Below are 13566 nucleotides of genomic sequence, written 5' to 3'. Positions count from 1 at the left end.
GCTTTGTAATTGTAGACAGGTTAATTAACCTCTCTGTATACTTGTCTAACTTAAAAAAAAAATGGGTAATAATATGTGTCATAGATAGATTGCTGGATTTTGAGTTAGGAAGAACTGAATTCAAATCCCACTTCTGACACTAGCCATGAACAAGCCTTTTAATTTCTTAATTCCCCAAGATTTTAAGTTAGAGAAGTGCTTAAAGTTTGGTCAGATAATGAAGATGCCAAGGTGATCCACTGCATCCTGGGCCAGTAGTCCTGACTTTTGTCTTGCCACTGAACTTTGAGGACTCTAAAAGAGAGAATGAGACTGACTTTGAATAACTCTGCCTCACTTAAATCAATTCATGCATGAAGTCAAGACCACTCTGTGATGTCATTGGTCCTCTTCGAAAGGAGAAGCAACAGCTTACAATGTGTCCAAGGGAGGAAAGTGCAAGCTTTATATAACCATAGGCTATTATTATTGCTGCTTTTGTGAGGCAGTTGGGGTTAAGTGACTTGCCTAGGATCTATGTAGCTACTAAGTGTCAAGTGTCTGAGGTCACATTTGAACTCAGGTCCTGCTGACTCCAGGACCTCTGCTCTATCCATTGCTGCACCTAGCCGCTCCTATCATAGGCTATTATTATCCATTAAAGAGAATTTCTTGTTAGGGTTCTAAGGCACTGAATCTTACCAAAAGAAATCATGGAGCCTGCTTCTCCAAACACTTTCAAAGAGGAATGTAAAGAAATAATTTCCTTGTATTGTTCTGAATACAGTTCTGCTCTGAAGAAGAAAAGAAGATGACACAGAACAATTATATGTTGGACCTGGAAAGGACAATAAGTATCTTGTACAAATCCCCTCATTTTAAAGAGGAGGAAACTCAGGCTTAGAGAGGCTGGTTAATTCACTAAGGTCATACAGCTTATTAGTAAAAGATCCAGATTTACAGATGGACACTACAGTAAAGGTCATTTAATCCAACTCCCTAATTTTACAAAGAGGAAATTGAGACCAAGAGATGGTTGTGAATTTGCCATGGTCACTTAGTAAGTAGTAGAGCCGAATTTCAAACTGAGATCCTGACTCTCGACCCATTGTGCCATGCCAAGTGTCTAACTCCCACCCCAGTGCTCATTCAATTAACACCATGAAACCCCTCACCTTCCTTAAACAGCCGATGGTGGAGCAGGGAATCTACCATAACTCTCTAGTGCATTGTCTAGTGGATTCTTATTCATGGCTCCATCCTAAACAATCTTCTATCAGTGACTTAAATAACTAACACATTTAGCACTTTAAGGTTTGCAAAGCTCTTTCTATTTATGTTATCTCATCTGATCCTCACAACATCCCTGTAAGGTAGGTGCTATTATTATCCTAATTTTACAGATTTGGAAACAGACTGAGTGGGCTTGTGACTAGTAAATATCTGAGGCAGGATTTGAACTAAGGCCTTCCTGACTCCAAATCTACTCCTCTGTCTACTATGCCACCTGAGTTAGACATGTAACTGGCATGTTCAGTTGTTTTTTTTTTTCAGTCATGTCTGACTCTTTGTGACCTCATTTGGGGGTCAATATCTTGGCAAAGATATTGGGGTGATTTGTCATTTCTTTCTCCAGCTCATTTTACAGATGAGGAAACTGAGGCAAACACGGTTTGTGTGACTTGGTCAGGGTCACACAGCTAGTAAGTATCTGAGTAGCTGGCGTACTTGAAGATTGTGGAAAGCTTGGAGAGCTAGCTGGTACGCCAGAATTAGAATCCCAAAATATCCCAATAAGCTGGAACAAAACTAGGATGCTTGGTTTAAAAAAAGAAAAGTCAACTCCACAAATACAGCAGACATGTCTCAACATGAATTCATGTGAAAAGGATCTGGGCAACTCAGTAAACTGCCAGCTCAATTTGAGTGACACGACAGAAGAGGAAAATGCTAATTTTCCCATAGGCCGCATAAATGAAAGCATAGTGTTCAGAATGAGGGAGATGGCAATCAACTTGTACCCTGCCCTAGTCTAGTATTATCTGAAGTATGGTGACCAGTTCTGGGTCCATACTGTAACAAGAGCACAGATAAGGTGGAACATGTCCAAAGGATTGTGACCAAGATATTGAGGGAAGTAGAATGTTTAGCTAGGAGAAGAGATTTTGCAGAGATATAGAATAGCTGTCACTAAATACTGAAGGGTTCTTACAATTAGCATAGATATTCTGAAGCTCAAAGTGGAGGGTGGGGGTGGTGCTGGGATCTGCACTCCTTTCAGTCCTAAGCTCAGGCATTTAGGTGTGGACCAGTCCATTGCTAGGGGTAGTCTGACCTCCAGTTAGGGGAATTAGGCTCCCTTTATTTTCACTCTTGGCTCATTAAACCCCAACCTTGGCATCCCAAGGACAATGTTACTTTTTGTCTCGAGAATAGGGGGAATAGGAAAAGAGGCATTCAATGCACACTATTGATAGGGAATGAGAAGGGTTACTTCTGCACAGAGAGAAATGTTAAGCATAAAAGAATCACAGAGGGCATTAACAGAACGATTAGAAAAGCATTCAGTAACTGAACTTAGAACTATGGTTACAATCCATTGGGAGGCTAATGGTTTGAGCCTTATCAGAACATAAAGCAGTTGTGCAATACTTCCAATTAGACATTTCACATTTCACTGGGCATCTTCACCATTCAATTGCTCCTGGCACTTCTTTGCTTGGCCCCTCTCTTGGCAGTGGACCAACTCTATGATGCAGAAACTTCCCCTGTTGTCAGCCACCACTGTTCCAATGGATGGCCCAGCCGCCATGTCAGCAGATACTTCTGCTATTGCTGTTTTGATGGACCATGCTGCCGCCACAAACCTTTGGAAACTCATAAGATCCCCTGGACACTTCTCATCTCAGAAAACTTGTTCTCTTAAGATCAGGAAAGAAGAAATACACAGAGGAAAGGCAGGAGCCTACATAAAGTTGCCCTGTAGCCCTAGCTGCCACAAGGGAAAAAATCACCATTCCACCAAGATAGAGAAGCATCCTGCCCTTCCTCACATCTTTCTGGAGTCACATCTTATTATTTAGAGAGAAGAACTGAGACACCCCAGCCTGGGGCCATATTCTCTCTCTCTCTCTTTTTCTTTTTTTTTGTGATGCAATTGGGGTTAAGTGACTTGCACAGAGTCACACAGCTAGTAAATGTTATGTATCTGGGGTCAGATTTGAACTCAGGTCCTCCTGACTCCAGAGCTGGTGCTCTATCCACTGCGCCACTTAGCTGCCCATCATATTCTCTTTTTAAAAGGTCTTCTGAGTCATTAGCTTCTCCAGTTTGCCAGTGAGGGGATTCTTCATCATCACGCAGTGCAAGACCCTCCGCATGTCTGGAAGTAGGTGCCCACCTCCACCCCGTCCCCTGGGCCAAAAAAAAAAAAAGAAAAGAAAAAAGAAAAGAAAACTTCACATGACATATTGGAAGCAGACAAAAAATAATTGTACATACCCTACACAACCCACCATGAAGAAAAATATGAGCCTGTTCCATGACCCTGTTACATATGAAAAAGAGAACTAAATTTGTTCTCTTTGAGGTCAAAGGTATAAGAAGAATGAAAAGTCTGAGAGACAGAGTTTCTGGGTAATTAATAATCAATTTATTAATTAGGCTAGTAAATAATCAATAAATTGATGTAACCAAAGACAAAACTATGGAGATCACTGAATGCTTAAATACCTTTGGAAAAGGAAGTGCACCTGACAAGTGAAAACCAACCTTGATTGGCGAGAAATTAATGAGGAGGTGGGCATATTAATGAGGAGGTGGGCTAAAAGTCTTTAGCTCTTCTGCTGAGAACTGACTTGATCATGAGACTCAGCTGCCACCAGCAATCTGGACAAAGGAATCCATCTCTACCCAGACCTCTCTGGTTGGTTTTCTCCTTCATAAGCTGGGTCACCCTAAATTCTAATGGAGGGTTCCAAAGACTGGGGCTTATTTCCTAAGCGCAAGAATTCACCTAGATTAGATTCTGTCTGTAAGGTCTTCTAGTTGGGTGGGGTCCTACCCAAGATTGCAGAGCATCTACCCAGAGGAGGGCAGTCTCATCTATCAGCAATGTCCTTCAGAGACTGATTGACTGACTTACAGAGGTTGGCCCCTGAATGAGGAAATAAAACGAAAACACCTCAATCCTGCTTTAATATATTAATATAATAGAAAATAATGATTTCTCTCAGAACCAGGACCGAGAGTTGTACATCACAGCAAGGCAGAATTGGCACACTCTGATTTCAAGAACTTTTGAGAGGCAGAATGGTAAAGTGTAAAGAACTTTGGATCTGGAGTCAGAAATTACTGTTGTTTAGTCATTTCAGTCGTGTCCAGGCATATCCAGCCCTTCATGACTCCATTTGGGGTTTTCTTGGCAAAGATACTGAAGTGGTTTGTCATTTTCTTCTCCAGCTCATTTTACAGATGAGGAAACAGAGACAAACAGGGTTAAGTGCCTTTCCCAGTCACCTGGAAATGTGTTTTGCATTATTGCACATATATAACCTACATCAAAGCAGGACTTGCTAGAGCTAGAACTTTGGGCTGGGCAAGCCTCATCTTCCCTGAGGAAAAGCCATAGTTATATAGGACTAGAAGAATTCAGGAAGTGTCTGAGACCAGATTTGAACTCAGGAAGATGAGTGTTACAGATTTCCAGGCCCTGCACTCTGCACTATGGCGCCACCCAACTGCCCACTGAATCCAAATCCTGACACCACCATTTATTACTAAACCTCAACTTATTCATCTGTAAAATGAGGGGTTTGAACTTGGTGGCTTTTAAGGCCCCTTCCAGCTCTAAAGCTATGATTCTGTGGCTTAAAGCTGCTCACAAATTGAATATACTGTTGTAAAAAGTAATATATTCCTTGACACAGAAGGTTATCAATCAAGTGAGGGCTAGAGGACCATTTGATGGGTATGTAGGGTGGGATTCATGCTTTAGGTAAAGGTTAGATCAGAGATCTCTTTTCATGAATGATCTCTCTCTCTCTCTCTCTCTCTCTCTCTTTCTCTCTCTCTTTCTCTCTCTCTCTCTGTGTCCACACACACATTTTGGTGGTGATAGTGAGGGGGTTTCAGGACTATTAATTCCTTTTTTTTTTCAAAATTTTTTAATATTATTTAATTTTTTCCAATTATGTGTAAAGACAAATGTTAACATTTATTTTTTATAAAGCACTTTTAAATTTTATTTATTTTAGTTTTCAATATTCATTTCCACAAGATTTTGAATTCCAAATTTTCTCCCCATCTCATCCCTTCCCCCACCCTAAGACAGTGGGCATTCTGAATACCCCTTCCTCTAATCTACCCTCCCTTCTATATGCCCCCCTCCCTTCTCTTATCCCTTTCCCCTTCTATTTTCCTGTATATCATATTTCCCAGTTGCATGTGAAAACAATTTTTAACATTTGTTTTCAAAACTTTGGGTTCCAAATTTTCTGCCTTCTTCCCTCCCCACCCACCCTCATTGAAAAGGTAAGAAATTCAATACAGGTTATACAGGTGTAGTCATGCAAAACACTTCCACAGTAGTCTTAACATTTATTTTTTTAAAAAAAGTTTGAGTTCCAAATTTTCTCCATCTCTCCCTTACCTCTCACCTGCTCCAAAATAGTAAACAATTTGATATAGGTTATATATGTGCAATCATGTAAAATATATTTCCATATTAGTTATGTTGTGAAAGAAGAAACAGACTAAAAAAAAATGAAAATAGTATGCTTCGATCTGCATTCAGACTCTATCAATTGTTTCTCTGGATGTGGACAGCATTTTTCATCATGAGTCTTTTGGAATTGTCTTGGATTGTTGTTTTGCTGAAAATAGCTAAGTCATTTACAATTAATCATCACACAATATTGTTGTTACTGTGTATAGTGTCCTCCTGGTTCTGCTCACTTCATTTTGCATCAGTTCATGTAAGTCTTTGCAGGTTTTTCTGAGAGCATTCTGCTCATCACTTCTTATAGCACAATAGTATTTCATTACATTCATATACCACAACTTGTTCAGTCATTCCCCAATTGATGGGCATCGCCTCAATTTCCAATTCTTTGTCACCACAAAAAGAACTGCTATAAATATTTTTGTACAAGTAGGTCCTTTTCCCTTTTTTTTTCAAAGCTGTAATTTCAATGGTGTAGGGGAACTCCCAATGTGGAAGCTTCCTCAAGCAATGCAGATAACAACTCATCTGTAATTTGTCACTTAAAGTCTTTGAGAGTTGGTTGGGACGTGGAGTGGTTAAATGATTTGTCTCAGGGTCACACAGCTTCAGGGGGCAAGGAAGAAAGACTTGCGTCTTCCTGATTTGAAGGCCAGCTCTCTATCCACCGTGGCAGTGGGACCTCTTCATAATCTATGAAAATTAATGCAGAAAAATGTAAAATCCCCCCCCCCACCTTCCCTACATACACATCCAACCTTTCTCAGAGACTTAAGTGAAACGTTTGTAAGTTTCTGACCTGTGTCGCCTCTAATTCTACTCTCCAGATCCATCCCCTCCTTAAACCTGTTTCTCTCTTCTCTTCTCTCCTCTTTCCTCCCCACCCTGCCTCCAGCCTGCTGGGATACTAGGAAAGGCAACCTAGTGGCAGAGCTGTCCACAATTGAGTTCAGCCACAGGGATCCTGTGTTTGGTGCCCTCTGGCTGCAGTCGAAGACAGGCACAGAATGTTTCTCAGCCTCCACTGATGGACAGGTAAGGGGAACAAAACGGGGCGGGGTGCAGGCAGAGAGTGTAACAGTTCACATGTAAGGCAGAACTTCCCCCTTGATGTTAAAGACTGGACAAAACAGAACCAGGGAAGCTTATAAAAATGAGCTCCGGGAAACCTTAAAGAACATTGTTCTGATGTGGGTCTTGCTTGTGGTTTAGTGAAGACAGTGATTTGCAGTTAGAAGACTTGTTTCAGATTTTGACTCTGCCGCTTACCTGCCTATGTAACCTTGGGCAAGTCAGTCTACCTGTTGGTATCTCAGTGTTTTTACAGTAGACCATAGGTTCTTTGAGCATAGAAACTGTCTTTTGCCTCTTTTTGTATCCCCAGTGCTTGGCACATGGTAAGCAATAAATGTCTATTGAACTGAATTGAATTACCTGTAAAATGAGAGCATTGGACTGATTCATCCCTAAGTTTCCTTGCCAGCTCTTAAATCCTGTAATTCCTAGTGTTGAAAGGAAAATTTTCATTTTTCATTTGGGGTTTTCACCCTGATCAACAAGGCAAAACTCAGGATGGTGAGAATTAAAAGGAGTTTATTATAAGTACATCAAGATAGCAACACATTGATGGACAGATCACCAAAGATCAGTCTTGTCTTCAAGGTAGGGACAGTTTTTATCTTTTTAAAAAATTTATTCATTATTATTATTATTATTTTTTAAAGACAATCCAGATAGCACCATCTTAGCAAAAGAGATTGAGGCCTTGCATCTCAGTTCCTCCCCAAGCAATTTGCAGGTGACAAAGAGCAGATAGTACAAAAAACTGCAGATTTGGTGTCTTCTTCCCCACCAGAGCCTCCCCCAACACTAATTGAAGATCCGGGCTGGGAATAATGGGATACTGAGTCAACCTAACTTTCAACACTAGGAATGGGATGAAGGGGAAGGAGCTGTGTTTTCGGCAAAGGTCAGCCAGCTATTTTCTCTCTCTCCCTGGCTAGCTTGGTAACCAGGACATTGAAATGCCAGTTGAAATCACCCATAAAGAAGGTAGTTTTTCAGAGACTATTGCAGGGACATTTTTTTCCCCCAGAAATTCTTTATTGACTCTTCTTTGCTTACCAATTAAATACAATGCAAACTCCTTACCCTGGCATGATCTGGTTTCAGCCTACCTTTCCTACTTTATCTCTGTAACCTCCCAATATGAACCTTCCACCCTTTCTTTCTTTCTTTCTTTCTTTCTTTCTTTCTTTCTTTCTTTCTTTCTTTCTTTCTTTCTTTCTTTCTTTCTTTCTTTCTTTCTTTCTTTCTTTCTTTCTTTCTTTCTTTTCTTTCTTTCTTTCCTTCTTTCCTTCTTTCCTTCCTTCCTTCCTTCCTTCCTTCCTTCCTTCCTTCCTTCCTTCCTTTCTTTCTTTCTTTCTTTCTCTCTCTCTCTCTCTCTCTCTTTTCCTTCTATTCTTTTAGCACTCCTTCCCCTTCTGTCAAGGAATTTACTCTGAATTTCCAACAATAACAAAACCAATTAAACTTACACTCACAACTGGTGGTGTGCTGGTAAATATTTAACAACTGGCCTCCAAAAAAAAAAAAGATGTAGAGAGAACACACTTTGAAGTTTCCCCTGCATTATTAACATTTTCTCTACAGCATTATGCTCTAAAGTCTAGGCAATCAACAAAACAGTTCCAATTTCTGAGGTGTAAATGCTCACACTGAAAACTTAACAACTGGCTTTCCAGAACTGGTACAAACTGGCTCCAATGCACCCCTGCATTACAACTAACTTTTAACTTTTAAAAACCTGTAACATCTTATTAGTCCTTTCCACCTTTTTTGTCCATTAACCCCTTAAATATAGTGTAGTTGATGGATTATTGAAATTGGAGTTCTAAGGCGAGGTTGGCTATCTGAGTTTTGCTACTTACTATGTGACTTTGGGAAAATCACTCCCTTTTTCTGGTCCTTGGTTTCCCCATCTGTAAAATGAGGGGATACAACTAGGTGATTTCTAAGATTCTATAATCCTTCTCTCTTTGTATATCACCCATTTAAATAATTACTTTTTTTTTTTTGGTATCTGCTTTCTTCACTGCATTATTTCATATATTTTTCCATTTCTTTAGATTCCTGATCTTTTTCCATTGTATTACAGAAACCTCCACTCTCACCAGAACTGTTTGCTGTCCCCAAACATGACATATGCTTTTTTTTTTTTTTTTGCTTTTTGGTGAGGCGACTGGGATTAAGTGACTTGCCCAGGGTCACACAGCTAGTAAATGTTAAGTGTCTGAGGCTGGATTTGAACTCAGGTCCTCCTGACTCCAAGGCCAGAGCTCTCTTCACTGCGCCACCTAGCTGCCCCCACATATGCTTTCTTAACTCTATACCTTTACTAAGGATGTCCCTTCTCTGTTTCTTCCCTTGCCTCCCCCTAAAAACCTAAACCCTCAACTGGAATGCCCTGCTGCCCCCCTGCACCCCTAGGTTTTTCCTATTCTTCATTGGAACTCGAACTCTACTTCCCTAAAAGTCAGTCAGTGGGCTAAATAAATGTCTAATAAGTTAAACATTAAGTGCCTACTATGTGCCAGGCATTGTGCTAAGCACTAGGAATTTAAAGAAAGGCAAAAGACAGTCTCTACTGTCAGGGAGCTCAGTCTAATGGGGCTCATTCCTTCTGTGAATCCCCAGTATAGTTCATTATTACATATAAGAGTCATAGACCTTCATAGCTGGAAGGAACCGCAGAAGCCATAAAATCAAACCTATACTTGAAAAAAAAAAATCTTCTCCTACATTATGCCCAACCAAATACTTGGTTATCAAGTGTTTGCTTGAAGACCTCCAAGGAAGGAGAGCCCACCACCCTCCTGAGGTTACTCATTTCATTTTTGAATAACTTGAATTATTAGGAAGTTTCCCCTTAGATCAAGTTTAAATTTGATTTTTTAAAAACTTCTACCGGTTTCTCTTTGTTCTGCCCTCTGGGCTCAAGAAGAACGAGTCTAATCTTCCATGGGTCAGCCCTTCAAGTATTTGAGACAGCTATCACGTCCCTCTTAAATCATCTCTTCTTCAATTCCTTCAACTGATCTGAGAATCATAGGATGATTGATTTGGAGTTGGAAGGGATTTTAGAGGCCATCGAGTCCAATTCCTTTCATTTTATGGATGAGCAAACTGAGGCACAGGGAGGTTAAATGACTTGTCCAAGGTATCCCAAGCTAGCAAGTGTCTGAGGTAGGATTTGAACCCAGGACTTCCTGACTCTCAAATCCACTTGCTACTCCACACTGAATTCAATCCTGACTGCACTCCTCTGGATTCTGTCTATATTATCAAGGTCCTAACTAAAATATGGTGTCCATATACTCTAGTCAGTTTCATGACTTGGCTTCCCACCCAGATAATAAGGTGCTTAAAAGGAGAATCTGTTTCCTATACTTCATAGCCCCCATTAGACTTAGCAGAGAGCTGTAAACAGTTTCTCTTCATCAATGAAAAGCTGAGAGCCATGGTGACAATGTCTTCTCAATTCCTAAACCATTCCTTGCTTCCCTCTTTTTTCTCAGGTCATGTGGTGGGATATCCGTAAGATGAACGAACCCACAGAGGTCCTGATCATGGATGTCTCCAGAAAGGGGGTATTAGAAAATGCGCTGGGAGCCGTCGCTCTTGAGTTTGAGCCAACGATGGTGAGTTCTTGCCTTCTCTTCCCTAGTCTTCATTAATAGTGGGGCAATTGGGAGAGAGGGATGGAGGAAGAAGGATGGGACCATATCAGCAGGCACTGTGCTAGGCACTAGAAATACAAAGAAAAAATGAAAATAACTTCTGCCCTCAAAGAACTCTTTTATCTTACTCAGGTGGGTGGAGATAAAACACGTTGCGTTGTGGGTGGTTTGTCCTTCATTCTTGAAGATAACCATGACATCAGGGAGATAATGACATGACTTGCAATTGACTTTGATTTGAATGAGAGAGGGCTGTGCAAAGTCACCAGCCTCACTTTCTCCTCTAGAGCCATCTAGGTCCAGTGACCAGATATTGATCAGGATGAATATGTATACAAATCAGCAAATACAAAGTTGTTTTGTTGTTGTTGTTGTTGCTTTGATCAGACCTGTGATTTAATTGGTTTAAGGTGCTCCCAGGGTAGGAGCTTCCTGTAACCATTGTAAATCAGTGCCTTTTCCATGAATTATAATTTTGGTTGCTTGGGGCACCGAGAAGTTGAATCTAGACTTTTCTTTAGAATTCCCTACGTGTTTCAGGGATCTCTAGAGGCATTCAGGGTCTTCTCTATGTGTGGCTGGGACCCAAAAGAATTTTTACACAAAAATTTTTCATCAGAAGATGAGGAAATGACTTCCAATTGACCTCAGGTGTCTAATTCCTATGAGAAGTGCTCCATGTTTTCTGAGAGCTCTGTGGCAATCAAGTTTTCTCTTTGCATGGGGAAACTAGATTTTCTTTTTTTTTTTTTATTGCCTTTGCCTTTGTGAAAACAAAGATAAGCAGCAACCTATGATAGTTTTGTAAAATGATGTCTATGTGGTAAAATTGTATAGCTGTGAATTTGGAAGTAAGGCAGGGAATTTAGATCTCTCTTTTGGGAATTTAGATCTCTCTTTCCCCCAAAGGGGGAAGATACTTGTAGAACACAAAGGCTAGTGCTCAAGATATGAATCCCTCTTTTCCCTAAAGGGAAGAAAACCAGAGGAAGACAATGCCTATGAAAATAAAGAAGAGTTTTATTAAGCAGCAAAATAAGACATGTACATGGGAGCAGTTGGCCTAATGGTGAACAACTCAGCTAAGTAATAGATGGGGAGAGTATATATACTTTTCAAATAAAGGAAGGCAGAGAATTGTGGAAAAAGGCAGGAATTGGGCAAGTCCTAGAAAGGAAAGAGTAAGGGACGCCCATGGGGCTTGAAGAATTCTAGATATCAGAGCTGTGGCCCTTTGATACACAAATCAGAAATGCATTCTTGGTGATAAGCAGTCCCGACAATTCAAGGTTTGAGCAACAGCAATAAGATAAGAGGATGTCTCCAAAAACAACAAAACAGGATGTGTCCAAGAACCTCATAAGTAATAGCTAAGGGAGTCTTTGAAGATAAGGATGTCTCTTAAAGGTCCATAAACCATCAAATGAATCAGGGTCTGTTTCAAGGTTGGTATGAACTGAATTGGCTTCAGAGTTGTTGATTTTCTGCATGTCTCTCTCTCCATCACTACAAAGGATTGTTGGTATGTCAAGCTTATCTGTATCTTAGTTAATACAGCCAATCCTCATATATCTCTTCTTGGTTACCTGGATAATGGGGGGGCTCAAGCAAGTTGAGGTAGTTAGTATATTCATTTACAAATTCGCTTGTACAGTGTAATTCCTAGGCCAACCAGCTATGGTGGCCCTGTATCCTTGTATAAGAAAGTTGATTCATGGATTATTTTAAAACTGTTCTGCTGGGACATTGCCAAAAAGCACCTCAAAGACCTGAGTTCAAATATAGTCTCAGACAGTTCCTAGCTGTGTGAACCAGGGTAAATCATTTAAACCTTTGTCTGACTCAGTTTCCTTAACTGTAAAATAGGAATAATAACAGCACCTAACTCACAAGGTTGTTGTGAAGATTAAATGAAAGAATATTTGTAAAAGACTTAGCAAAGTGCCTGGCATGTTTAAAAAAAAAAAGCACTTCAGTTGATTTTCTTGGAATAGAAAATATTTAGAGGAAGGTAGTTGGGGGAGGGGGGCAAGGAAGATTCAGTTCCCCATCCTAACCTCCAGTTCAGCTGATAGAGTCACAGTTGAAGAACTTTAAATGTTTTTTTTAAAAGAGGTGTAAATGTATTATTATCCCTCTACAAAACATGACACATCACTCTTATGGAATTAGAGGGATAGCTTGGGATTATCCAAGTAATAATTGGTTATGCCTCTGCAGGGCTTTAAATAGCTAAGCCTGGGAGAAAATTCACATGTTTAAGAGGTGGAGGGAATGATGCCCAGGAGCTGTCATTGGAGGAAACCCATTCATAGAAAAGCAGGAAGGAATTTCTGACTTATCCTCTCCCACTGGCCATGGCAGAGGAAGATACTCTGTCTAGCATTTGGAGAACCAGTTCAAGAGAGTTGGAGGCATAGTTGAGGAAGCATATGAATACAGAGAGAGAGACAGAGAAAGAGAGAAAGAGAGACACACAGAGAAAAAGAAAGACAGCGACAGAGAGACAAAGAGACAGAGAGAGACAGAGAGAGTCAGAGTCATTTGAGGGAGGAAGCAACCCCAGGAATCAAGAGTAGAGCTTCAGAAGAGAGAAACAAACACTGGGAGCCCTCCAAGCAAACTATCTAACATACCTGCTGTGCCCAAGGGCAAGATTGGAGAGAATTTCAAAAGCGAAAAAGGACTTTAAGATGTGGCAGTACTGGAGGCATGAGTAGCCAAGTCTGATGAATAAGATCAAACTGTGGCATGTGCCTTTAAAGCCCTCTGCCAGCCCAACCTCTGGCAATGGATGCCCTAGCCATACCCTTGGCACATCTCGGCAGCTCCACTACCAGCTACAAGGTACAAAGGTCAATCTGCTCTCTCCTTCCCATCCCTAACTCTTTACCTTAATGGTGGACACATCGTTTCATATCCCTGAGCCTCAGTATCCTCATTTGGAAAATGAGCAGAAGAATAATAACAGCACTAGTAATAATAACAGGATTGTTCTAAGGAGCGAGTTAGTGTATGTAACCATTTGCAAACCTTTAAGAGCTATATAAATGTCAGCTGCCAATGCTATTGCTATTATTACTATTACTTTATTATTATTACCAATATATTATTTTTATTACCAAC

General features: G+C 40.4%; 1 protein-coding gene across 1 annotated transcript in view; it reads left to right on the top strand.

Moving 5' to 3' along the window:
- DNAI2 (dynein axonemal intermediate chain 2) overlaps positions 1 to 13566 on the top strand; it is a 70648-nt gene that overhangs the window by 27885 nt on the left and 29197 nt on the right. Inside the window, exons 7-8 of the mRNA XM_027873172.1 lie at positions 6597 to 6736; positions 10279 to 10401. Of these exons, the coding sequence (XP_027728973.1) occupies positions 6597 to 6736; positions 10279 to 10401 (263 nt within the window). The remainder of the gene's footprint in view (positions 1 to 6596; positions 6737 to 10278; positions 10402 to 13566) is intronic.

The sequence above is a fragment of the Vombatus ursinus genome, unplaced genomic scaffold, assembly GCF_900497805.2.
Source record: "Vombatus ursinus unplaced genomic scaffold, bare-nosed wombat genome assembly UNPS02014801.1, whole genome shotgun sequence".
Lineage (NCBI taxonomy): Eukaryota > Metazoa > Chordata > Mammalia > Diprotodontia > Vombatidae > Vombatus > Vombatus ursinus.
Note: the sequence above shows the minus strand (reverse complement) of the source record. Positions and strands in the feature narration are given on the sequence as shown.